General features: G+C 39.7%; 1 protein-coding gene across 1 annotated transcript in view; it reads left to right on the plus strand.

Annotated features, from left to right (window-relative positions):
• The first annotated feature begins 855 nt into the window (after positions 1–855).
• rnf13 (ring finger protein 13) overlaps positions 856–27,857 on the plus strand; it is a 38,928-nt gene continuing 11,926 nt past the window's right edge. Inside the window, exons 1-7 of the mRNA XM_044044870.1 lie at positions 856–1,053; positions 4,624–4,872; positions 5,172–5,252; positions 11,884–12,006; positions 23,973–24,060; positions 25,786–25,876; positions 26,851–26,956. Coding sequence (XP_043900805.1) covers positions 4,759–4,872; positions 5,172–5,252; positions 11,884–12,006; positions 23,973–24,060; positions 25,786–25,876; positions 26,851–26,956 — 603 coding nt within the window. The 5' untranslated portion in view covers positions 856–1,053; positions 4,624–4,758. The remainder of the gene's footprint in view (positions 1,054–4,623; positions 4,873–5,171; positions 5,253–11,883; positions 12,007–23,972; positions 24,061–25,785; positions 25,877–26,850; positions 26,957–27,857) is intronic.

The raw sequence follows: 27,857 nt of genomic DNA on the forward strand, positions 1-27,857 counted from the left end.
AAGTTTAAGGCTGTCTACTGTGTTTTTGAGCCAACGTTGAACACAAATCAAAATAACAATGGAAAAACAAAATATAGAAATATTGCTACTGCTGCTGCTGCTGTGGCAAACATCCTCTTTGTTTTATTGCACTGAACTGTGCCATATTGTAATTTCAAGTGAATTCTAGTTAATTATTAAATGCTTGATGTTTTATATAAGTTTTCTCTCTATAGATATTTGTTTTTTTATTTGTTGATTAGGACTGAGCACTCTTCCCAGATTTTATAGATGAATAATGTGATTTAAAAAAAAAACAACCCAGAATACACAGAATGTTTATTTAATTAGAAATAATAAAACAAAATCCACAACACAACTAAAATTTATTTAATGTTTATTTAATTATTTAAGAAATAATATTCTGTGTAACATGGCCAGTCCACCTGTCATCATACTGTGTTACTTTGCCCTGACTTGCAGCAATTATCATTTCTAATTAATATTGATTAGGCCTGGCCTGTGGTTCTCAAATGCCCTTTAGGTCTTGTTTTATGTGTAATCAGTGCTGTTTTGTTGTTTTTCGATGGACAATACAGATTTATTCTCTTCAATTTTCTTTCCAAAAATCCCAAACATATTAGTTTAAGGTGCAAAAATGACCACACCCATAAAATAACTGCTCAATTTAAACTGTTCAATCTACAGCCAATTTATCTCCCACTGCAAAACCAAGACAGTAATGTTCATGTGACAGACAACAGTAGTGGGTGGGTTGTCACGTGGATCTGTTTACGCCTCGAGTCATTTCCGCAACGGGATGATTGACAGACAGTTCGTCCAATCAGAGGACGAGCCTGGAACCGAGGACGTGACGGACGTTTACGCTCTTACATGAAAAAAAAAGAAGCTAGCGGATTAAAGTGTTCATGATCGTACTGCCAACGCTAAAACGGGATGAAAAACTTATTCGCCGTGCCTCAGATTCCCACACGTGACGCGTCCTAAAGGAGAGCGATGTCATTGTCATCAGATAAACTCATCGACAACATAAATCTGCGGGCTGGAATAAAGGTAAACAGCCGCGAGAGCAGGCTAGCCACCTGTGTTAGCGTCCTGCTAACTCAGGACAGGACAGTGTGTTTTTGTTGCTGGCTGCATGTATATATGTTCACGGAAACTGTAGCCACCCCTTATTTTGTGACAATAACGTCTCTGCCTTTATTGTATTTATCAGTTTAGTGTGTAAACCGATTAGATTTGAGGTTAGTTGGGCTCTAATATGTCAGTGTGTATGGCAAGCCTTTTAACGTTTAATCGTCAAATTTGACTGTCTGGAATTACCATGACAGAATTCTGCATCTCTCTAATTACAGTTTCTATGGCAAGCCTATTTAATTAAAGTTTTTATAGGGACAGACACAAAAACATTGTACTGCTGCTGATGTCCAATGCATGCAGTGTTTGCAGCAAATTCTAATTTGAAAACCTTTTATAACGGAGATAGATGGTGAATATAAGAAATTAAACTAGTATAAAAGTATAAAACATTCAATAATAAATGCATTTAAACATTACATTTCACACAACATCTAAGGACCTTTAACATTTAATCCCCAAGTTTGACTTATCTGGAATTTACTATTACAGACTAGTTGTAGAGATATGTGACATCATTCTTACTCGTCAGAACTACACTTTCAGATATTCAGATTCAGATTGACGTTTCTTTTGCCTTTAATGCGTATGGGGTTTGTCTCTAGTTGGGTTTGTCTCTTAATACCACTTCATTCTGTCTGAAACTTAATTCAAGATATCTAAAAAGGACAATGTACATATCTTCAATTCAATTGTGGATGTCCTCAACTTAATTGTAGATATCTGTAATGACACATCGCATACACATGAATGGCTGAAGTGATGTAATTTTGACCAGTAAACACTGACTTGCAGATATCTGAAACCGTAGTTTTAAATAGTAAGAATGATGTTGCAGAAATCAGTAGGGAATATTGTGTCTACTGATTACTGAGGTTAAAACCGCTTGCCAAAAGTGGAGGCATCTCACTGTTATCTCACTGCTAATGCCTTATGTTGCTCACTGCTCTCATGAAGGATGTTGCATTCACTTCCCCTTTGGGTTATTTCCATCATAATTTAGCTGCTATTTCAGTAACCTGTGGTCATGTCCTTCCATAATACTTTGTACATATTGCACCAGCTAACCATAGTAAGACTCTGAAGACATGACTGTCATTTACTGCACTTAGCGAACATTTATTTACAAATTAGACATATCAAGACAAAAACATCTGAACTCTTGTCTTTCTTCTAGCATTGCAATCTGCAGTGTCACTCCAGTCACATGGAATTAAGACTACATTAATATGGTTTATTACAACTAGACAGCACAGTCAATTATGAAATACAGTCACAGCAGTCAAAAGAAAGAAAATCTTGTTACCGATTTAAGCCTTTAATCAAATTTTAGCATGGATTTATTCTTCATTCTGATCATGTTAAGTCACAGAGGTCTGTATCTATTTGGTTTAATGGGAATAATAATAATAAAGAAAACAATAGTTCATTTTAGCGGATTTCAACAAATCATACTTCAAAATGTCGAATTGGAAATGAAGGGATTCAGATCGACAGTAGCAGGGTGATGACAGATCAAAGGATCAGAGGCAAACCGCACAGATGCACGCACACAAACATGCCGAAATGACTCGCAAATCCCAATGGAATTTTCTTCACAAAATACATAGTGTATGTTGTAGTTCATATTCATTTTTAAAACCATGGTTACTATCACAGACAATATCAACCAGTCTTATGTTATCTTTGAGCAAATTTCAACTTTATATAAAATTAATATTTATATCACATGCTACTGAACAAGGCAGCTTTGTCGTGGAGCTGCAGTGGTTAGTCTATTGATCCAGATAAAATTAATCTGCAAATATTGTGATAATGAAATAATCCTTGAAATTATTTTTCAAATGAATATTTCTGGTATTCTGAGCAGCTTAGTTTTTGTCTGTCAGTTTAATAGATTTTTAAATATTGGACTGTCGTTAGCCGTGTTAAACAATATATTTAATAGCTTCACATTGTGCTTCGGGACATGCGACTGCATATCACTGTTTTCCATTATTTTATTGACTCATTGATTATAGCCAAAATAATTATTAGCTCATTAGTTGATGCTCATTATGGTTATTAGTTGCAGCCTCCTTTTTATGCTGGGTCAGATTCACGGGTATGTTTTTGCATAATTATGACAAGGTTAATATAATTATTATTTTATATATCTGTTAAAGGGGCATTTGAAATGAAACAGTAAGAGCGGCAAGCGTAATGACTATAGTCATGAAAACAAAAATAATTCTTGATTACTACTTTTCTATTTATAAATGCCTCTGTGGTCCAAAACCTGGCAACTATTTTGCTGGTTTTTCCTTGCTCTTGTACTCCTCTTAATGACATGTTCGGCATGCACAGAGCGCACTAAAGGCAACTGGCAATGAAACATAGAAAATACAATAGCAAGATTGAGCCTGGAATGCACTCACAGGAACAAACCATGTCCAAAGTGATAATGAAAACTGGCCAGGTTTATGCCATATTTAATACTATGATGCTGTTACTGAAGGTGCATTACCAAATGTCGATGCTCCGACACTCGGATTGTAAATGTTCAAGTTTGGCGAAGATCAATGTTGAGAATTGCCGCATGACGTCATGTACTTGCCGGCGACCAGTATAATTTCTGTGGGTGGGCACTACGAGAAAAACCAAACAATTTGGTGTGAGTGCAGCATTAGAAGGCAATCAAAGACAGATTCTCAACTGACATTAAAGTTCCTATGTAATTGCTTACCATGACCTGCTTTTTTCACTGCTAAAAGAACATTTTAAAAGAGAAGTGAATGCTAAGGATAACATAACCCCTTAATTTTGACTTATAGGTCCCATGTGTAAGAATTTGTGACACTTACAGTAATGGTGAGACTGATCTATGGTGGCATTTCGCATGCCAGAAAGGATGTCTTTGTTTCCATAACAAAGACATCCAGTAACCAGCAGTAACCTTCCACTTTAAAACACATGCTCTGGCTGGTTAAACCATTTGCTTTGCTGTAGGAACATGGCAGTGCAAGATGGCAGCCTCCGAAAACCCTAACCCCAACCCTAACCCAAGGCCCTTTGCTAAATTACACACAAAAAGGCTTAATATAAGGCTACAAAACAAGCACATTTTATTTTAAAGTGATTATACATGCATACAAACCAATAAGCCTGCCAATAAACCCCCCTAATGTTACACACTGAACCTTAATTATGTCATATGTCCACAAATCATAGTGTTAGTTTACCAGGTTGCCTCATGGATATGGCATTTCAATCAACTCGCAGGTATCCATGAAAAAAATGAGACTGAACTGTAATGGGCTTCTGGTTAAATCTCTTACAGCTATTACAAACCAGTCCTTGTTGTTGGTGTAAGAATTAAGATCGTTTTCTATGTGACACCTGAACATTTTGTATGAATAACATTTATACATTTAAATGAAGAAATGTCAACATTATTTAAATGATCTAACTAATAAACATTGTTGTTGTTATTGTGTTTTTCCACAGTTGACATCAAATGGTGCATAGGGCTTCCCCTCTAGGTCAACGTGTGTGTGTGTGTGTGTGTGTGTGTTTGTGTGTTTATGGTGTATGTTAATGAGTGAGCACCTTAGCAGCTAGGGGTTATAAAGTGATGCCAAGATGCTCCTGTCGCTGGGAATGCTGATGCTGTCGGGCACACAGATCTACACCATCTTCACCGTTCAGCTCTTCGCTTTCCTCAACCTGCTGCCTGTGGAGGCCGATATCGCTGCTGTGAGTAATTAGACAGACAACCTCCTCTTCTTCTTCATTCTGCTTCTTCCCTTTGGGATTGTCACAGTGGCTCATCCACAGATAACAATTGTACAGCAAATTATATTCCCATTTGTTCAGCTGTGTAGCAATAGCATGATCAGAATGGCAGGCTTGTTTGTTATCATCTAAATGCCCTCAGTAGTTAAAACCACTAAACCTATCTCTTGGTTTAAAATGATCCCGACCTATTAGTGCATCAGACTTCCATCGTCGTTTTGATGCAAATGTAATGATGCTTAATTTCTTCCATCTTTCAGTACTCATTTGACAACAAAACAGAGAACTTTGATGACCTGCCTGCGCGGTTCGGCTTTCGTCTTCCCAGCGATGGACTGAAGGTGAGTGTGGAGAGGTCGCAGGCATTTGCTCGACAAGTTTGTAAACTGATGTGCTTTTTCCATCTGCTAGCAATTAATTAGATTTTACCATAAGAACTTAAAAAGCAAACACATACATGGCTAAGTATTGTTGAAAGACATTTATTTAAGGACTAACAAGATAGCATTAATAAATGTAACCTTTTTATCATTTGAAAGATACAAAAATGAGGAAAAACATTGCAATTTTTGGGGTAAAAGTGACTTAAAATTTCCTTTGAATTCAAACCCTAACACACACATGGCAACAACAACATGATGCTACTAAAGATGTTATATGGCATAATTAATGCCAATTTCAGCTGAGCAATATTGAATATGGTTTTCAACTTGAATTCTTGATTTGCACATCTATACGTCACTTGTAGCAGCCAGCCATAGTCAAAAAAGACGAAAGAACAATAGAACTAATGTCAAAATCACACCAGTCAAACTCCGGCGAGACTGATGTGCAGCTCCATCAACGTTTGTTAACCCTCGCTAAATATGCTCCCCAAACATTGTGGCTTTGTGTTGGAGATTGTAAGACAGTATGTTGTTGTTGATGCCACCCCCACCACACCTGGCAACATATTTACTGTTTGACCCACATAGCTCACAAACACAGCGAATGATTCATGTCTATTGACTAAGCTCTTCATTGTGGTGTTTCAGTCAAGAGCCCAGTTGTTTGTTGTGTCTTACCAAGGCTTTCGGGCACATGGAAGGCAAGCTGATGACGAAGAGCTTTGTTTATTGTTTGACATTTGTGTTGATGTGCAAGTTAATCGCTGTATATTTGGACATTCATAATTACTGCCACTTATCTTACCTTTAATGATGCTGTGTTTAGCATCCTAACAGTAGTTATGTCAATAATAGTTGAAGTGACTAGTAAACCATCAATACACTGCTCTCATCACAGATTACTGCTTACAGTCAGTACTTTCCATGCATAGTTAGAGCTGTGCTTGGAGCTGTGTGGTTTATTGACAGTAGTGAGTCCACCTCCACTGCACTAGGTGGCAATATGCCCCCTTTCTGTCAGGTGGTTTGTGGTTTGCAGCAAGTTGTTATCATGTTGAGCACCCTGCCGTCTTCCTACCACTCATCAACTTTCAAATCTCCAAGTCTTAATGTTGATAGAACTTGAAATCAGTCTCTTTGTCAGTCCAAAATCTGTACCAGCCTGATTTCTTCATGTTTTTGTCACTGTTGTTCTTCTGTGTACCAGCTTCTTCAAATATGTTTCAGCCTATTAGCCAGGGGTGGGATCTGTGGAGCATGGGCAGAGTGCTCAGGCCAGTAGTAATTCAACTCCCAATCACATTATCTGGGGCTCCGACTTTGAGAAATTCTATGTAGTACCAATTCAAGCAGACCAACATGTTAACAGGTATTAAGTGTATTAAGTCCAGTTGTACTGGCAAAGAATAAACATAGGTGCATGTGCGATATCAAACCTCTTTAATACATTTATATACTATTAGGACTTGTAGTGAGAAAAACAATGTGTCACTTACATACTTATGTATGTGGTACATTTCTTGGCAAACGGGCAGGGATTATAGAACTCAAACATGCTGCTGGGGTATATAATTTTGCTTGTCTTATGCAAGGTCCTGTGTTATGAAAAGTAAGAAAAGGCTTAGTCCATCTCTCACACAACTATTCTCCCCCTGTTGATGTCAAGTCAGGGCAGAAAGTCCAAATGCCATGCAGACATGCTGTTCTAGTCCCTGAGAGCAAAACCCTCCTGCTTCTGGGTGTGTATGTGAGGGTTTGTGACCGGGGAGGTGTTCAGAGCTACACTAAGAACTGTTTTAACATGAAATAGATTAAGAATACTGTAGAGTTAAAGTTAAAATATCCTTTGCCTTTTCTAATAATTATATACAATAAGGGAAAACAGCAAATGCAAATTTCATTTTACTGCAATGCAAAAACAATAGTGCCTCTTTAAAATGTGCATGTTTTAGTTTCATGAGATAAACTCATTGTCGATGTTTGTCCTGCAGTGCTGCAGCTGCGTAACGCCCAAAAACCCCTCTGGCATCACAAGGCAGCAAAAGCCTGTTTGTCCCCAGAGGATTCCCCACAGGGAGTGAGGCTTCAAACAGAGACTCCCCTGTTCCCACTTACACAACTGTGGCTGTTTACAGTTGCCTCAGCATCTCAAAGCATGGCCACTGCAAGCCTGCAACTGCAAGCAATTTATTTTATTTATTTTGCATCGATAAAAGTTAATATGAGTGCTATACAGCAATGGACTGAAAATATCATACCTTATAACACTGCCGTAGAAACAATCCTCAACTTTAAATAACTGTTTCTGAATGCCATTTAGCTTTCAGAAGTTTTTATTTCATTTCTCTTCCCCCTTTCATTTCCACAATTATAGCCTGATCTGTGCGCAGTCTGAGAAGAGACTCTTGAGTTCCCTTATGGAAAGTTGTTGCGGTTTGGATGTTAAAGTGAGAGACGACGATGGATGTTGGTTTTGACCAATTTAAAAACCTCAGACGTGCACACGCTTACCCTGGTAAAATAAGTAAAAATAACAATATAAGACGAAAATATAAATATCCATTTTGTTTGGCTTCTGTTTACTTCAAAATATTTCTGACTAACTAGCGCATTTTAGAAGCAGCAGCAGGAATACATAAGTGAGTAAATTCCAACTTTGGTGTGTCAGAAAATATTCAACTCCCAATGTCTCCAGTATTGCATGATGATGAACTGACGTTTTGTGATGACAATACACATGATGAAGCTTCAGAACTCTGAGTGGGAACTTGTACATTAAGCATTTTTGCCTACATGGGTTTCCTGTGGTGCTTCCTGTTTCCTCCCACAGTCCAAAGACCTGCATGTCAGGCATGCAGCCCTGTTCAGGTATAGTTAATAGATTTAATAGAACTCCCTAATCCCTATCTTAATATTATTTTTCTTGACACTCTTGTTGAACCACGCTGATATCTATATAAACAGCAGCTCAGCTCCCTCTAGTTTGCTTCAGTTTCATGCTTGGTGGCTTCAAATTCACACCCATAACATAATTCACATGAATGTTATTTTGGTCAGAGGTGCTCGGTGATACAGTGGTTAGCGTTGGTAGCACGTAGCAGCAAGATACTTGGTTCAAACTTGGTCTTTCGTTGTAGCCTGTAACATGAAATACAATTTTAACTTTTAGAAGAAAATGTTCAAAATGTTGTTCTGCCATTTCAAACAGCTAAGCAGTTAATTGAGAAAATAACTGAGAGATTAGTGTTGTGGTAAAGCACAGTGTGGAAATGAGTGTTTTTGTCTCTGCAGCCTCACCTGTTTCCTGTTGTGGTCATGCAGAAAGTAGGGGATTTAAATTTGTCAATGTAGGTTAAAGTGGCGGAATCTATGTGTGGAGTCACACACTCGCTCTAATCTGCTTACAGGAATTCCTGGTCAGGCTGTTTTTCTCACACAGCCCAGAACAAACAAATCTGCAAACGAGCCTTGCAGAGCGATTTTTGTTTTATTACTTTTATCTTTTTTTACTGACAGGATTACATGTGGTCACTGTGTTGTCATTTGGAATAATCCACCTCTCCTTTTCTCTGTAATTCTGCATTAGTTGAAAATCACATTGAATTTGTGAAGTGCAAGTCAGACGTGCTTTTTTTATGTTAGGTCATACTGAATTATTCTGCTTTTTGCTGAGTTTGTAGAACTGCTGTAGATGAAAAAGAAATGGGATTTTTCTTACTTATAAACCTCAGATCAGAAAGCTACTCGTATATTGATATGGACTTAAATCAAAACCTGTGCTTTAAATGTTTCAGAAATCAACATGTGTCTCTGGTCATGTTACAGTCATCTCACTAAGACACGCTTTTTGTAGCTTCACATTGGCTAAAAGAATCAGGAAAGGTTGTCAAACTGATGGCCAATTACTCCAAAAAGGAGGTTATGTTTTGGTCCACATTTGGTTGAATGTAAGTCTGTTTGTTCGTAACCAGACAAAACAACCAGAAATAAAGTTAGTAGGTTTTTAAATCAGTGTTTTGCCTTCACAGTGGGGGAATTCTGCTGGGGGTTTATTCACGAGACAATCTGCTTCATGTATTTATGAAGCACAGCATGTCTTTCTTCTTTGACACCTGTTGCTGTGTATGTAGTGGTGCAAATACTTAACGACACAGTGTGTGAACTAAAACGTGTCTCGCTTTCAACGTCACTGGACTGATGAATGACTCAAATGGTCAAATGCTTTTATGTTACAATACAGTGTATTGAAAATCAAGAGACCGTGAAAAAGAGATGACTCATGTAGCAGGAACACATTCTGACGTGGCACAAAAAAAAAAAAGTACATGGACACTACAAGATGAGAATAGGTTTCTCAGCCTCAAGCCGCAGCTGTATTTTGCAGATTCTCCTCATTATTGATTAATTTCCTGATTCATTGATTAGATGTTTGATTTTAAAACGATGTCAGAAAATTATGAAAAATGCAGATTGATATTTTGCAAACCTCAGACCTCAAATGTCTCATTTGTCCATAAACCAAATATATTCAGTTTATTGTCATAGCAGAAGCAAGAAAACCTGAATATGTCCACGCTGAAGGAGCTGAATTATAGATTATCAACATAGAACTGGTTAATTAAAAAAAATATTAGTAACCCCAGCCATGGAAATTGTATCTTAAGGTGGTATTAGATAGGTCAGAATAATAAAATCTGTGTCCACACCGCATCCTCACCCCTCTTCACTCTACGTTTCCAGGATTCCCCTCCTCCTGCAGTCATTTCCTGTTTTTCCACCGTCCTCTCGTCTCTGCATTCTGCAGTGCTAGCGGGTGGTTTTTCTTTCATAGAGCCCAACAGAGGGCTCTCTTGCCACAGGTTTCAAAGTGAGGATGAGGAATGTGAGGCAGTTGCACAGTGATGTCATTGAACTGCAAGGCAGCGCGCTGCACTGGAGGAGGAGGAGGAGGTATCCAGTAGTGATGGTGCTGTGTGCAGGAGGTGATTCCTCACATGTTTCTCCTTGCTGATTTCAGATTTCACAGATCTCTGTATTTTTCAGCTTTCTTGTATCAGGTCCTACTACAGCACAGTGTTGGCATTTCGTCTGCAGTGTGGTCTCCCCGCATTCGCACAGTCGTGCAGATTTGCTTGTATTTGTGACGTGTCACTCCGGTAATTTTCCATGTACAGCTTAGATGCTATTATGGAAAGATACACTCTCAGAATAACACAGACTGCGTGTGTGTGTGTGTTTGAGAGGGAGAGAGAGGTTGAGAAAGTGCTGACTCTCCAGACTTTTTTTAAAGCTTTAAGAGAGAGAAAGAGAGACCAAAGTGCTTCTTGACTCCCAGAGTCCCACAACAGTCCACACTTCCTGTCTACCACCCTGCCTCTGAAAGACTCACATAAACATACACACACACACACAGGTTTGTGCAGCTATTCTTCTTGGGACACTGCATTGACTTTCATTAATTTGGAGTGGATGTTAGAAGTGTATCTCACACCAGGACCCTTCCGCTTATATGTCTTGTATTTCTTTTAATTTTTTTTTTACCTGAGATTTTATCATCTCTGTATCTGCTCTAATCCTGTCCCTGTTTTGTCTTCACCTTTCTATTTTTGTCTCTCTCTGTCCATTTTTCTTCCTTTGCCAGTATTTTAGTGGGTATCTGTACCTGATTTATTTTCCCTTTATAATCATATAATTTGTTGTTTTTGCCTTTGTTGTCCTTCCCTTTATCATCCCATCAGCCTCTCTGTCTGTTGTCCACTTGCGATCTCCCTCTCATCAGTCACTTCAAAAGCTGTGGTTGGACATGGGACTTAAGACAGGAAGCAGCTGTGTGTCTGTGTGTCTGTGTGTGTGTGTGTCTGTGTGTTTGAGAGACTGAGAGAAATAGATGGAGACTGTGATAAACCGGGACAGCTTTCCTTATATCTAGTAGGGTGCAGTACACATACATATTATATACACATGCATCATTTTGTGTCTGTAATCTTGTCTCCAGTGGAAGTGTATTCATTATGGATGCATTACCGTGTTAAATGAATGTTTGATTTGCCAGTGTTCCATCTGGGGCTGCAGCAGAACACATCTTGTTGTTTGGTTTAGTCATTTATCATATTGTGATGTAAGTTTTGAAATGTTGGCAACCATCAACATAAATTATATTAAACTCAGTCAGTGGTTCGAATGTCGGTTGGACTGAGGGTCAGTCCAACCCACAGTTGTGGGTTTGTGTGTGTTGGCTCTACGACGGATCGGTGATCTGTCCGGAGTGTTTTCCCGCTTTTCAGTGGTGGAAAAAGAATGCATGGATGGACAGACAAAACAGTCTAAACCTGATAAGCTATGACTGAATGTCCATTAAAGTTGCTTTGACTCTGCAAACATCAGTCCTTACGTCTAACCACACATGTGAAGCTTTTAATGTATTTTAATGTGACTGTAATGCAAAGGATCATTTATGTTAAAGTGGTGTCGGCCCTCACTAATATACTGTACATTTCTTTGTGAGTTGGCTCCTCGTTTGTCCAAGGAATGATATTTGCTTGTACATGGATATAAGTCACTCATGTGTCCGATGTCCTCCTTACAGGGCTTCCTGATCGGTGCCCGGCCGGAGAATGCGTGCGAGCCCATTGAGCCTCCTCCGAGGGACAACTTGACAGGTGCCTTCATTGTCCTCATCAAGAGATTGGACTGCAACTTTGACATCAAGGTACAGTGACAACACACTGTGTGTGTGTGTGTGTTGTCTTGCATTTGCACCACGTGCTTAATCAGCCCCACATTGATTTTTAATCTCAGCGTAATCATTTTAACCTCTTTTCGAAGCTTAATCACCTTAAAGTACACAACCAGACACGAGGGCTGAACGACTCGGATAGGATATGTGTCTTACTGTTTTTTTCTTTTTGATTTTTCATATAACTTCAGTTCAGTATTTACTGTGATATAGATTTAACACACGATGGAGGATTACTACATGCGAAACCTTATAAATATTAACTACTATGATCTAATTCAAGGTTTAAAACTTTTACAACGTATTTCACTGACAGGCTTCCAGTGCCTGTGTATTGCAAGTCAATCTGTGAATGGGTTTAATTGCATAACAACTCTGTGAAATAGTTGAAAACTAAAATAGTTGAAAACTAAAATAGAAATAGTTGAAAACTAAAAAAACAAAATGCATTTAATCTATATTCATTTTAATCTGTGAGAGCAAGCTACAAAAAGTGTAAGTTTATGTGGTACTGCTGCACACTGGGGTGTTTTTCCCCCTCACACTGTATTTACCGCATGTCTGTAAGCAGTGCTTCACAGATAGTTTCTCTGAAAACAGGAAAAGGCCATTTCCCTAAACACAGTTTCCTGTATAAGAATCCCCTGGCTTCCACTGCTGCAGTTTTTATTTCTGTTTTGACCTCGACTGTGAGAAGCTTGGTTTGCCTGAGGATGGAGAGAGCGCTGATCTCTGAGTAAAGTGAGGCATCCGACAGTGTGCAGCACAGAAAGAGAACAGGGAGTGTAGTTGTGTGAGTCACTGGAGAGGATGAGATGGATGGTTGCAGTGAGGAAGAAGGTGACGGACAAAAGGACAGAAGTTGTAACTGTGTGTCTTTGTTTGGGATATGCCAGTTTAAAACTAAACACTTTTTTATAAGGAATGTACCACTGCGATATTAACACACACAAGCACAAGCGCACATGTTACATTCTAGGGACACTAGAAACCCTAATTATAGATTATGGTACTGTAGAGAGTTTATTCAGTAACCAAGATTATTTGACTTTTTTCTCTTAAGTAATTTTGTTCACTTGGATGCTGGTGGAAAAGTATTATTTTCCATCTTATTGCTCATAGTAAAATAGAGGAAAAATAAAAATGTAAGGAGAAGAAGTGAGGTAGAAAGTTTGGGAGGTGAAGGGAGAAAATGGAGTACGGATTAAGAGGCTGGATAATGTGCTGAAAGAGAGGAAAGCAAGCACCTCTTAGCATCCTCCTATTCTCTTAATCTATTTCCTTTTGTACTTTATTGGTTGCCTCCCAATTCATGTGTTCTCACATTTCCTGGTTTTCGTTTTGTTCCCTCTTTCTTTCTTTTTTTTTTTCTGTACTCTGTTGTAACTTGGGACCAACCATACACCCTTATAAGGTCCGACTGCATCACACACACTTACAGAAATGTGTTGACAGACAGAGCAGCGAGCTGTTCCCTCTCTTGGAACATAACCAGGCTTCACATAGCTGTGTGTCACACAGACGCACATACTGTATACATGACAGTATGTACAGGCCAGAAGAGGGAGACATATAATCTGTAATGTCATTGTAAAGAACAAAAACCAAGCTGTCACCGTCTCTTCATGACTATTATGGAACAATATATACATGTTTTTTTTTGTCTTTGGTAAATAACAGCACATTAGATCATAAAAGTGAGAAATTTCCTGTTGCTTAGAAATACATGTGACATTAATGGTATTAACCCCCAGTAACAAATACTGCCATATGACCAGTCCTGTTCATATTGAAATCACATGCCTGCTCAACTTTAAGCAAGAGGACAATGAAGCCTTATTTGTGATCAAATGTAATATTGTCTGTTGCCGAAACATTTTTATGTGACTCACTTGATCGGTATGTATGATGCTTGATAAGGCCATTTACAGATCCTATTAAAGGTCCAGTGTATACATTTAGGATACTTTTTAAGGCAGAAATGAAGTACTATGAAGTACTAGTAACTTTGTACAAGTGTATAATTGCTTTAAAATATAAACTGTATGGCTTTTTTGTAACCTTAGAGTAAGCCTTTTCCAAAGGGGCTGACATATTGTGCCACCATTTTCTAGAGAAGTCAGAACAACCACTTTGAAGTGGACTCTTACTGCTCCAACATGAAGAACGTCCTCTCTTATATGCAAAGGCCACCATAGTTCCTTGAAGGGATGGGTGGGCTAATGAGTCCTCCATTTGTTTCAGTTAGACATCACTAGTTTTTACACACTGGAAAATGCTTGCCATATATGCACCAAATGCTTACACGGTCGCTGCAGTTACTGGCAAAATAAAGTTGTATATACTCTGCAATATGTGCAATTAAAGTAACCTTTGTCAATAATCATTTTAAAGCTCCCTTTCTGTAATGAACCTTTACCTTTTTTGGCAGTCATTGTCTCTCCATCACACTCACAGTTAGTCTCCCTGCTTGCTCGCTCTGTATCTGGGAAACAAAGGAATAATAATAATTCCATCTTGACAGAGACTTGATTTGTGTGTGTGAGATGCAGGGATGTCGTACTCAAAGTGTGGTTCACCTCTCTCTCTGTCTATCCTCTGCCCTCCCCTCTAATATTAAGCCATCAGCATCCAGTGAGCAGCAGTGTACAGTTTTAATGGATCCGTAGCTGTAATGGGCAATAAAATGGATCCTCACCCACTTAACCCCGCATCACGTCTTAGCACTTCCAGAGTACAAGTGTGAGTGTGTGAGTGAGAGTGAGGGAGAGTGCATGTGAGAGAGTGTGTGTGTTGTGATAAGACGTGATGACGAGAAGAGGTTGGATGTCGAGAGAGAGTGTTGGAGATGGGAAGAGGGTGAAGAAGATCAAGTGAAGGCATGTTAACAGGCACACACTGGAAGAGTTGTCCCTGTCAACCAGATGGCCAGATATTTAAATATATTTAGCTGATCTTTCTTACTGTTTCAACTCAGGTCATTTTTCTTTAACACTCCATATCCATTTACTGGAGAAAGATTTGTTTTAGACAGTGGAAGTCCCGATCTTAAAATAACCTGAATATACAGAAAGTCTGTGTCTGTCCAAGAGTGATGGAGAAACTACTACAAATGTTTGTAATGAAGTTAAATGCTAAATGTTGCATTAAGTGCAGCGCAGCCCACTTCATGTTAGATCAATATCAATACGCCTTAGGCTATACAGCCTGACCAAGGGTGTTAAAGGTGCAGCGATAACACTTAACATTCCACATGACTATTAACACAGTAATAGTGTCATAATGTGAAGGTAATATTATTGTAATACTACACTACATTCGTATTTATATTAACGTCATGTCATGCCATAATATTGTGTATCACCATACTATTATCATGTTATTACTGAACTGTAATGTAAAGTGTTGTTGGAACAGGAACAAACAATAACTGGACAAAGCAGGTGTTAATTTTCCATACATTTAATTCAAATAAGAAGAGCGAGAGAGGTAGAAAGAGAGAGAGAGAGAGAGAGAGAGAAAAACATTCCTCCATGGAAACCCTCTTTTAGAAAATGGATCTCCAGAGAGCAGAGATTTGTACTTCCTGTACACAAGGATTCTTTGAGGTGGTGATGGTGTGTGTTGGGGGTCATTGGTGACTTATCTGACCTCTTGGTAGTAGAGAGGGGGGTGGACAGGAAACCCGATACCCTTATTCTCCCCTCTCCCTCCAGCGAACCTCTCCATGTTCCTCCCCTCGGTCTTAGCTCAGGCTTTCGCGCAGCCTGTCTGCCCCCCTGCAAAGACAGACAGACAGACAGACAGACCTATAGGTATTGAGACATAATGTCCTAGTTAACACATAGTCCCTGATATGCAGAGTTCAGTGTGACCACATTGTCCTCTCCTCTCTCTCTCTCCCTTATTTGTTGTTTTCGGCTCTCTCTGTTGCCCCTTAACCTCATTGTTTTCATGTTCCGTTTTATCCCCGTCTCCGTCTCGTCTTTTCTGTGACCTACTTCTACTGGTCTAAATGTGTACAAGAATGAGTGAGGTTTACGTTTTTAGTTGCTTGTAAGAAAACATGAAAAACCTTTACAAAGTTGTCAAGACACACACTCACTTACCGGTTTGTTAGAAACACATATTTAAGTCGGTGTTGTTTGTTTACTGTGTAAGATGACAGGTTCTTGTCTGGTGGAAAATTCCCATATAAGACGTCACACACATGAGATGGTTCAAAATGGTGCAAAACGCAGTTGAGACTAAACGTGCAGTCTGGTGTAAATGGCTTTTCTGCTGTCAGGAAGTTGTGAACTCCAGTTGACAGGACACAGATCAGGGACGATAACATCAAACAATCCTGTGATTCCGAAGCACTTAACACAGGAGTTCGCTGTACTGCTGTTCGCTTACAATATGAGCATGATGGATAAACAGGTCAACATAGCAAGAATTTCTTTGAGATAAATCAGAAGTGGTGATGGGATACATTTTTAATAGGTTTTTTTTTTTATGTATAGGAACATATTTCCCTCAGCATAAATCCGAGAGCTTCAACTTAGTGTAAAAATAAAAAGAAACTGATGAAAGCTGTGGATCGGAAAATATCATTATCAAAGATGTGATTAAACTTGTACATCATATGTTCTAGTTTAAAAGCTGATAATTAAATCAAATCCTGAACTAACAATGGTTGGTTGAGAAAAAAGGGAGGAAGAGTAAATTGCCCTCCATAAAGGCCAATGTACTTTCCCAAGACATCTATATTTATCCAAAAATGGGAGTCGCAAATAAAAGACCCAGTTAGATAAGTTAGTAAAGGAGAAAAAACAACATTATGACTCTGGTATGATGAGGGTTGTGATTTGGTATTGGGAGTCAGCTTTTATTGACGAGTTAGAAGTCAGTATCCATTTCTGTCATAAAAACTTTTCCCGTAGCTTCTTGTGGTGTTGCTCCATGACAAGTTAGTCGAAGTCCCTCGGCTTATCTTGAGGTGTGGCCCTGCCAGGTTTCTCCCATCCTATTTTATTATCACACAATCAAACATGGGTTAGGGGGAGGAGGTCTGGGCCATACCATATCTTGGCCAATGAGAAGAGTTGACTGTGCTGCTGTCTTTGCTTTTTTCCAGCTGTGGCTGAAGTTGGCTGGTCATTTCCCATGTAACCTTGCTTCCTGCCTCTGTGCCTTGCAGTAAATACATTTCACCATTCTGCCTTTTTTTGTGCTGCAGTGACCTCATAACCCTCGAGTGACACACACACACACACACGCACACACACACACATACACACACGCGCACACAGGCCACAGTCTCTCTATTCAAACTGTGATCTGGCTTCCTGCACAAACTCACATAGTCTTATGACAGGGTATGACTATGGCTGAGTGAATGTATGACTGTGTGTGTCTGTGTGTGTTATAGGCTAAAAGGAGTCGACTGACCTGTTGACACAACAGCTCTGAAAAATGACAGTCATGACATTGCTATTGCCGTCTCTCATTAACACACACACACACACACCCTTTTTCTGTACACTTTTACTGTACAGTGTATATAAATCTAAAGTATATAGAAAAGTTTTTTTCTCTTACACATGACAGCATGCCTTTAGATAAGTACTGTGTAAAATGAAATGTATGCCGCGCTTTTCAGGGTCAGAGTTTTGAAGTGCCTCACAGTTGGCTACACAAACATTTATTAAACATTTAAAAACAAATTGGGATAAGGAATTTAAACGTGAATAAGTATCAGTACAACATCTTTTCTTTTCTTGTCTTTCACACATGGAAGTGTATTAGTTGTTATCAGTGTACGTGACTCCTCTCCGCAGTTAGCAATTTTATTGAACTCTTTATCTAATCAGTTGCCTGGACCTTGAAACTGAAGCCCAGCACTGCTCTGCGGTGTGCCACATTCCTCTGAAACACAGAGGAGGGAGGGAGGGAGAGGCGAAATGGAGGAGAAGGGAGGGATAAAATAATGGGGGGAGGGTGAAAGTGTCAGACAGTAAGCTGAGCAGAATTCTGGAGACATTCTGGAGTTGAGGTGATATTGCAAGGGTATTGAGGGCAGAGAGAAGGCGGTTTAATATGGAGAAGTAGTAGGTAAAAAAGAAGTGGGAGGGAGGAGAGTAGAGAGAGGAAAAAGGGGTGGAGAAATTAAAGAGGAAGAGTGAAAACAGTGGGAGTTTGTGGGGGGTAAAGGAGTGAGAGTGACTGAGGTGATGATGAGAAAAATGGGTAAGAGGGAGATGAGGACCTGATTGAGGGCTGCTGTCTAAACTGCAGAGGAGCAGAAAAGCTATACCTGATACAGTTTAGGGAAACGGTGTACCGATGCATGTGCATCCATCCTGCTCTTGTGACCTACTGCATTCAGTTTCTTCAATTTAAATAAAAGAAGGCCAGCTCCACACTGAAGGCCTGTGCAGTGACAGCGATGTTGCTTATCTGCTGCATCTTGCAAGGTTCTTTTGTTTACACAGGGAGCTTGTCTGCTGTGTGACTGCTGTGTGACTGCTGTGGAACTTCTGGATGTTCTGCATAGGATTTGCCGAAAAATATGCTTTTAAAGAATGTAAATACTCCTCTGTACTCAAGGAAATGCCAGTACTCTTCAGTATTAAGCCACATGTGAAACTCTTGACTTCTGCATGGAGTTTGCATGATCTCCCCGTGTGTGCATGCGTTTTCTCCGTGTTCTTCGGTTTCCTCCCACATCCCAAAAAACATGTACATTTGGGGATAAGGCAAAATGGACACTCTAAATTGACCGTAGGTGTGAGTGGGGACGGTTGTTTGTCTCTATGTGTCCCTGTGATGGACTGGGGACCTGTCCAGGGTGTTCCCCGCCTTTCGCCCTATGTCAGCTGGTATTGGCACCACCTCATGTGAAGGATAAAGCGATAGAAGGTGAATAAATGAATAAATCTCTTGAGTGTTTTTACTTTCAAACAGGAGCTGGACATGTGTTTGTGACATAGGCAACAGATATACAGTAGATTCTAAAGATCATTGCATGGCTCTGTTTCCAAAAAGAGCCATGCAGCTCCATATTTACTGAATCCTAACCATATATGCATTGTTTGTGGGATGTCTCGCTTCTCATTCAGGCTCACATGTTAACTGATGAGAGCAGCTACACTACGTATGTGAGATAATGTGTCTCTGGTTTTGCCCACAAGCTTCATATTGAAGAGTCCTGGTATTTAATTGAGCACAGAGCAACATTTGGACTATTTAAAATGGTGGTTTATTATCATTTTCAAAAGGCAAAGCTGATGTAAAACAACAGCAGCAGACACACTCCCTGTGTGAACAGACGTGGGCGAGATGCAGCAGATCAGCAGCGCAGCCAGCACACACTGCACTGTGCACATACACATTCAGTGTTAACCTGGCCAGAGTTTGAGCTGCACGACACGTCACATCTGCTCAGCACGGCGACTGCAACAGACTCCCAACGCTGAAAACATTTTTACAGCCTTCATGGACAAGAGTGTGAACTAAAAATGGATAGCAAAACAGAGGAAGGAAGACCTTGGGTTAGAGAGGAGAAAAAAAGGGGTAGTGACGGATGGGGAAGTGTGAAGGAGAGGATGTCAGTGGGAACGAAGGAGAGGCAGGGGAAGATGAGTCGGTGTTTTCGCTGCAGCGCTGGGTGAGGAGACTGTGCAGTGTTGGCAGCTGATACTCACACACACACACGCAAGAGTGAAGATGCAATCATTATTGGCAGAAGCGCATGCACGCACACGGGCACGGTGGTGTAGTGCAGCAATAATTAGTGATGCGATCAGCAGCAACTTTCTCACAGATCCAGAGAAGTGTAAAGGCGTAACCTGTAAATACAAACATACTTTTATATCATAGCCAGTCGTTTTTGTCGCATCTCAGGTCAGAACAGAATTAAAAAAAAATGGTTGATGCTCTTTTTGGGTTTTAAACGGTTAAGTCCGGACATCAGTGCACGAGTCAGCTCCAGGTGGCCCCATTTACTCACCGCCAGTCAACTCTGACCAAAGTGACTCAGGTCTGACACAGTGATTTTACAGTGGTTGCCTTTCTTTAATGGCACTTTTGTACACCCTTGCACAGTCCCACACATTCAAATGAGGATGCTCAACACATAGTGTTTACTACACCAGTGCTTTTGGCCTCCAAGCTGACGTGACCTTCAATGTGAAGGGCACAAAAACCTATCACAGAGTTCAGCAGGTTTGTTTGCATCCACTCATGCGTCACCTGTGCTGTTTGACTCTGAAGAATAGATCTTAATTTGCTTAAGATCTGTTCTTCAAAGAAAAAAAGCATATGGAGCTGGTTAATTTCATTCACAATGTTCTGAAAATAACAGCACATCAAGCAAAGCCCAGTCTGCTTCTCAAAAATCCATAATAGGTCAATTTTATAAATAACCCTCTGGTAACTGTGCAGTGTGCTGACCAAGTCAGAGTTTGGTCAGCACACTGCAGGGTGCAATGAAGAAAGAAAAAACAAAAGAAGAGAGTCACATGCTTATTTCACTTTGTTTTGAATCGAAGCGCTGATCCTACAAAAATGGAGAAAAATAATGTGGGCTTTGGAGAACAGAAAAAGAAATAGAGCTCTAAGGCACTGGAGCCAAGTACTGCCATCACATGACGATACAAGATGTCAAGATGCCCTTGAGAAAAGCAAATAATACATTTTTTCCAGTGTAGCTGCACAGCAGCAGTACGAGGCCACTGACTTGTGTATAATGTCAAACTTTAACCTTAATAATTAAGTACAGCGAAACACAGTGTTGCCTCTGGAGAAATCAGAAGGTTCAAAATTCAGAGTTAAAAAATGTGACGTGTTTTATATGATGCTGAAGGATTCGCGTGTGTGGTCCCACAGGGATCGCAGCATTGGTGTAATGGCTGCTGTTAAATCCACACAGAGGATGGTGCTACAGCTCAGCACAATGGTCCGAGTTTGTAGGCGATTCCTGTCGCACACACACAGGCTTCTGTACGAGTATGACTGACATGGGTTTCACATCTCATTTTCCCTTTTTTCCCCCCCCTCTCCTGCTTTCTGCCTCCCTCTCTTCAGTCTCAGGAATGCGTTGAATGTCCTTATCTTTGCCCGTGCAAACACAAGGGTGAGCCAGCAGCAGAGGTTGAATTCCTCTGCAGATCCCATACAGACAGGCCATGCTTCTTACTTTAACATATAAATTCCCCTTTATTTCATTCATTTAACAAGACAACCCTGTTTCATTTATACTACATTGAGCACTGAACAAATAGGGCTGAATGTCACTCCTCTATACCTAAAGTGAAAGAACTATGATGACGTTAAACTGAAAGGTATCATCAGACATACGACATACTTCTTCATATCAGTACATCCCGAACTTAGATATGAGAAACATGTTTAGCTTTAAAGTTTATGTTCAATCTAGGAGAGATATGAAAATGGGAGAAAAGTGCAAACCTTCATCCCCTGAACATGTTGCCGTGTTATCAGTTCCATTAATGCTATTTTTATTTTAATAAATCGTTGATAGTTTGAGTTTCCTTTCCTAGTAGTATTTTGTAAATGTAAAAGTCTGTAGGAGTCCCTCTCTCTGACTCTGAATCCTGTTCTGGAGATCCCGAAGAGCCTCGTTTGCATTCCTGCCTTTTTCTACGTCAACAAGTGACATGGAGCGTGCCTGCCTGCTTTTGCTTAGCCTCATATGATAGAACTGACGGTCTGACGCCATTGTTGCCATGGCTACAGCAGCACTGTTTATAGGTATTTTCAAAAGTCAGCTTTTGGATAAATAAAGTTTCAGGGACTTGCCAGCGTTCACCAAGTTTCTGAAAATGATAATGTGTAAACTGTATTAACTGGCCCATTCATTAATTAGTAATCGGCAGAGGATTCTTCACCAAATGGCAAAAATCGGAGCGTTTAATTAGCGTGTCGCAGATACACACATGCGTGTGGGCGTGCTGTCCCTTATCCAGACAGCCTTCTTCTGGGTGCACACAGCAGCCATTCATGCGTCCACACAATACACTCTCACAGGCAAACGCATGGGATCACAACGGCTGTGGCTGCCATACACACTGCCTCACGTATGACGGTGCATAAAATTACAATGACGAGGGGACAGACAAAAGACAGAGCTGTTCAGTGTTTGCGTCCGCACAGGCCACAACACACACACACACACACACACACACACACACACACACCCATCCATATTAGATTTAAATGGATTTCCATGCATCACAGCAGAGTACAATGCTCATATAAAAAGGCCTGGAGCTACACACACAAAACACAAAGGTTTGCTTTGCTTTTCTTCTTAGGAAATGTAAAATACACACAGTTAAGTCCACTTTTTGTCTGATAGAAATTCATAAATGTATTTTACTTTTCATTACTTTACATGCATTTAAGATATATGTAAGATATATATAAGTATATGTATATGTATATGTCTCGGTGTCACTTATATATGACTCAGAGGAAATTTAATGAATATTGGGCCAATCATACCATCAAAAAAATCAGCTGCTCTTACTTCTAGAGACTGGCATTGACTATAGTAAAACCCATATCAATTGGCCTCTAATATAATGGTTCATTGCACGATTATATTGTCATTTCCTATTTCCGCCAGCACATCTGTTTGTGAGCCAAAGCCACAACAATTGTTATTCAGGATACCGTAGTTACTGTACTGTGCCACATCCCCAAAAGCCGTCTCACAGAGGGAAGATCCTTGTTACTTCAGTTCCCCCTGATTAAGTGATGCAGCAGACATTATAACATGTAGGAAATTCTCTATTTTACTTCTTGAATTTTGTCTTAACTGCTGCTACTATTGTAGGTTTCAGTGAAAAAAACTTCAGCTCACTCTTTCTGATTAAATCACTGATCCTCTCTGTCTTTTTCCTGAACTTTCTTTGTTTTCCAACTCTCTCTTTTTTTTACGTTGCATATCATGCCGCGCAGCAGTCAGCTGTTTTTAAAAGTGTGACATTGACTGTCTCCCCCTCCCTCACTTCCTCGCTCTGTCTTCACTTGCTATACTAAAGAGCATGATAAGCAGAGTTGTCGATGGCTTCATTGGCTTCATGTGTCTGTGACACATGCGACACGTGTGTCACAGACACAACACGTCCTGTATCCATTTCAAAGTAGGTTAAGCTTTAGGTTTTCCCTTCTGATTTGCATGTAGTTTTTCTCATGTTGTGTGTTGACCTGTGAGTCCATCTTGAATTTTGGTGGTCAGGTTGTGTCTTATTATTTTGAAGGAGTGACCAATGTTAAATGAAGCAGAGCAGCCTTGCTAACCTACTCTGCCCCTCATAGTCACGTAGCCCTTTCTTTGTCTCAGTTCTTTGCTCCATACAACACTTCCTGGATCTTCAGTTACAGCTCAGTCAGCTCAGACGGAGCAGTCACTGTGGAGAAGTGAGCTGAGCTGTCTGGGATAAAAATGCAAACATCCCATCTATTGCAAACACTCACTGCAGTGGAGCCTCTCAACTCTGTGTCTCTGTGGTCTCTGCTACCTTTTCTCACCACTTTTTTTTATTATTATTATAATGATAAACTCCATTCAGCAGCATTCAAACACTTAAAGTCACATAAGCTGTAGTTTGTGTCCTATAAACTGAAAGTGGCACATTCAAGGATGTGTTGTTAAATAGGATAGACAGTTTGAGTGTTTGAGTTGGTTTTGGCTCAAGGATCTACAAGCTTTGCCTCCTTTACCACAACTGGCATCTTGTGCTGTGTCATGTTTATTGTGGTTTGATGTTGCTGGCTCATATAATGAAAAAAGGAGATTTGGACACATTATCTGACACACGCCTGTTGTCACAGATGGAGTACAACTCTTCACAGGCCTGTTTTTGGTAGCAACTCAGGTTAACCAGCTATTCAACAATGAAGATTTCCAATTGTTTGTTTCCTTTCAGGTCCTCAATGCCCAGAAAGCAGGTTACAAGGCAGCCATTGTTCATAATGTGGACTCTGATGACTTGATCAGCATGGGATCAAATGACCGTGAGTTACTACCTCCTCCTCTGTACTCCAACACCAATTCATTTGACATGTTGCTAAAAGAGTATGTACCTCTTGTTTTCTCTTTGTACGTGACTCTTGAATAGAACGCCTGTATTGTCAGTGTGTGAGAACGACAGACTTTTGCTGTGCAACTCTTTGACGCGTCGCTTCAACATTCGTCAACATGTCCAGTTACGCACGTGATCCTGCATTATTAACTTCATCTAAAACGCTTCATATACAGTAGTCTACATATGCAACAATAAACACACGAGTACTAAAAGACAGAAAACTGTGAAATGCAAATAAACAGATGAATTAAATATAGAAAAATCAAAAATCTGAAGGGCCTTTATTTTGTGAGGAAAAGAACGGCAGTCTCTCAGCGAGAAGCCCACATTTAAAGTCTCTGAATGTACGTGAGGAAGGATGTGATGCCCTGCAGTACCGGTGAATTCCCTGAATATGAACGTGTACTGTCACTGCTCCAGCATCGTTTACTGACATTCAGTGCGAGTACGGGGGACACTAATATCAAGCTTGGTTTGGGAAGTAGTTTGCCTCAAAGGGAGTTGTAGCTGGGTTGAAAAGTTGACGGTTGTATTGCCTTGCATTAATATTCATCATGCACAGTACTGAATATGAAATTGAAATGGAGCTCCTCAAAATAACATATATTTAAAAAAAAATTGAAGCTTTAACTTCAATGCCATCTCCATCTCAAGAGTGTGGTATGCAGTTCTTTTTACACGGTTTCACTTCAAAGTATCAAAGTTCAGTAGCCCTGAGGCTCAATGTGGTCATAAAGCTGTGTGTTCACCGAGTGGAACGGTTCAGTTTGGTACAGTACAGTATATCTTTATTTGCGTATTTACGTTTAGGAATAGTACCAAAATAACCAGACGCAGCTGTTCTATTTTTACCCCTTCCATTGGGGTACCAGAGTAAAATGGTGTGTTTCCATCATGATAGGGTTTGGAATGATAAAACCCTGGGTCATGCTTGTATTTAGACTGAGAACAGTATCTTTACTTGGTAGAAGGGTGTGGGCTGTGACATCGTACAGTGCGACGACAACACAACAGACAACAGTTGAGGACATCCAGCAGCTCTTCCTTTCCTTCTTTCTAGCGCTCAATCAGCTGACTGTCATGGGTGGAGCCACCCTGACCATACTGTACCATTTTACCTCAAGGGAAGGGTATCAAATTATTATGTTACTTTGATACTATTCCCTATGGAAACGCAAAAAAAACATACCGAACCATTCCACTGAGTGGAAACACAGCCGGGTGGAGCTAGACTGGCTCCACACATGACAGTCAGCTGAATGGGCGACAGTAAAAAAAGTAACTTTATTCCCATACAAAGACGTCTTGTTAAGACAAAAAGCCACAAACCGAACAGGAATACGCTACGTATCTCGTTGACAATGACACCCACCTACAGGGCTTTACCGTTCCAAACACAGCATAAGAGTCTTTAATTTCTTCCACCAAGGTGTCCTCTTTCACTTATAACCAGACATTTTTTTCCTGTAAGTCTTAAACACAAGTCGTTTAATACATCTGTTTATGCCACTTGTAAATAAAATGACCCCACAGTGTCAGAATAATGGTAGATACTTTTTTATGTGCCACGTTGAAACGATAAGACTTTTCAATGTTATTCATTCACATGACGTTTTGTATGTAAAAAAAGCTGTTCTTGTTTCTGTTTTTTAAGTGGAGGTTCTGAAGCAGATTGATATTCCCTCTGTGTTTGTGGGTGAGGTGACTGCCAATTCTCTGAAAGACGACTACGCATACGACAAGGGGTAAAAATGAATTCCAATCTCATTTTTTTTGCCCATCAGTATAACTCGAAACCACTTTCTGCTCAGCTCTCCTCGTGATGTTTCAGTCAGTGTCACATCATAAAGCAATGACTGTTTTTAATTAGCTGGCTCGCTAAACTCTCTGTTTTGTTTATTTGTTGCCTCCATGTGCACTGTAATATATCAAAGCTGTGTTTTCACTGCTACTGCTGATGTGATAATCGGGTAATGACGTGTTTTCAGTCTGTCAGAAGAGTCCAGTGAGCCATAGCAGTAAATTCTCATTTCTTCACTTTCAGATCAGCTGGTCTATGTGCTTGTTTGTGCATGTGTCAGATATATATAGCACTGTGAAAAATCGCTATAATGATCATACAGTGTAATTATTTCTCAACTGCACGTATGCAGGTTTAAAATGACTTCAGGTTGTGGAGTATTTCGTGTGACCTACCCCTACACTGTAACAACAGCACAACCCTAATTTAACCCTAATTAATGTTACTGGTAAAACCTTTGTTTGTTCCACTGTTTGTTGTGGGAAAAAGTATCTGCTTGAGTATTACATGCACATGTTAATGTTTACAATTAAACTCACTGACAGCTTGATAATATGTAAGGCCAACTTTCAGTCACATCATTTAAATCCAAATACCCATGATCACAGGATTTCAGAGACCCTTGCACTCATGACCTTATGAAGGTCATTCATAACTACGACGCCTAACATGGCATAGTTAACACATTTTGTCAGTGTGGATTGAATCAGCAATCACAGATTCATTGCAAAGTGATTTCTGTGGCCATTGACCCCATTTATTCACAGTGTGAAATGTCTTTTAATTAATAGTCTGTGGCTTTATGAACCGAACATCACCAAAAAGAATGTCTTAGAACTGCAGCCTCTGTGAGCAAATGACACTGTTAAAGAGTTCATTTTTCTTGACATGAAAACATTTCTGCTTGTTTTTTGTTAGGGGATATGTGGTCCTCATGCCAGACTTCAGCCTGCCGCTGGAATATTACCTGATCCCCTTCCTTATCATCGCAGGAATCTGCCTCATCCTCATTGTTGTCTTCATGGTTGGTAGATTTCACTGCTTCTATTTAACTTGTACATAAGTGATATATGGAGGACAGTTACTGGAAGATAGCAATTTTACCATCCGTCCACGCCAAAGATAGTTGAGGCTACAGGCAATATACATATATATATACTATTCCCTATGGAATAGTATATATATATATATGTATATATATATATATATACATATATATATATAAAAATTAGGTAAATATTCACCGTGGCTTAAGTTAATATTTTATTATTATTTTATTATTTTCGTTAATATTATGACTAAGTGAAACTATTAGATTTGGGGGGGAAAGATGGTCATATTTGTTTGTGACCTCAGGTCTGGTTCATTCTCGTGAACGCCATTCATCAGGAACATCTGGAGGAATTTGAATTATGGAAACATGGAAATTGACTTGAATTCAAAAATGAACTGGTTTGAATTTAGCGGCCAAAGGCCAAGGACATAACCAAAGAATTAACTTACTTATTTTGACAAACGATTACACTGATGGTACTTTTCTGGCCATCACTCTGCACCTTAATGCAAAAAGTATTTCTTAAATATTTGAATACAAAGAAGTGAAGTAAAAAATGTCTCCTGTGAACCTGGAACACTGTTAACTGCTTGCTCTACGGCTTCTATGTAACTTCAGTAGAAAAAGGACTTTTGTGGTGAAACTCATCAGAAACTCATCTTGAACCTGTCTGTGGAAATAATATTTCACTGTTAGGCTGTCATCCAATTGGAGCCTGAAATGTTACACTTGTTCTTATGTAACTGTGTTGCTTTGGAGACAGAAATCATAATTACAGTGTTTATGGACTCAGTACCTGGACAAGTAGTGTGTGTGTGTTCTTGTTGGTGTATCTTTGTAAGGACTAAAACACTTTTAAACCATCGGGAGT

This window comes from Solea senegalensis, linkage group LG14 (assembly GCF_019176455.1).
Source record: "Solea senegalensis isolate Sse05_10M linkage group LG14, IFAPA_SoseM_1, whole genome shotgun sequence".
In the NCBI taxonomy this organism is placed as follows: Eukaryota; Metazoa; Chordata; class Actinopteri; order Pleuronectiformes; family Soleidae; genus Solea; species Solea senegalensis.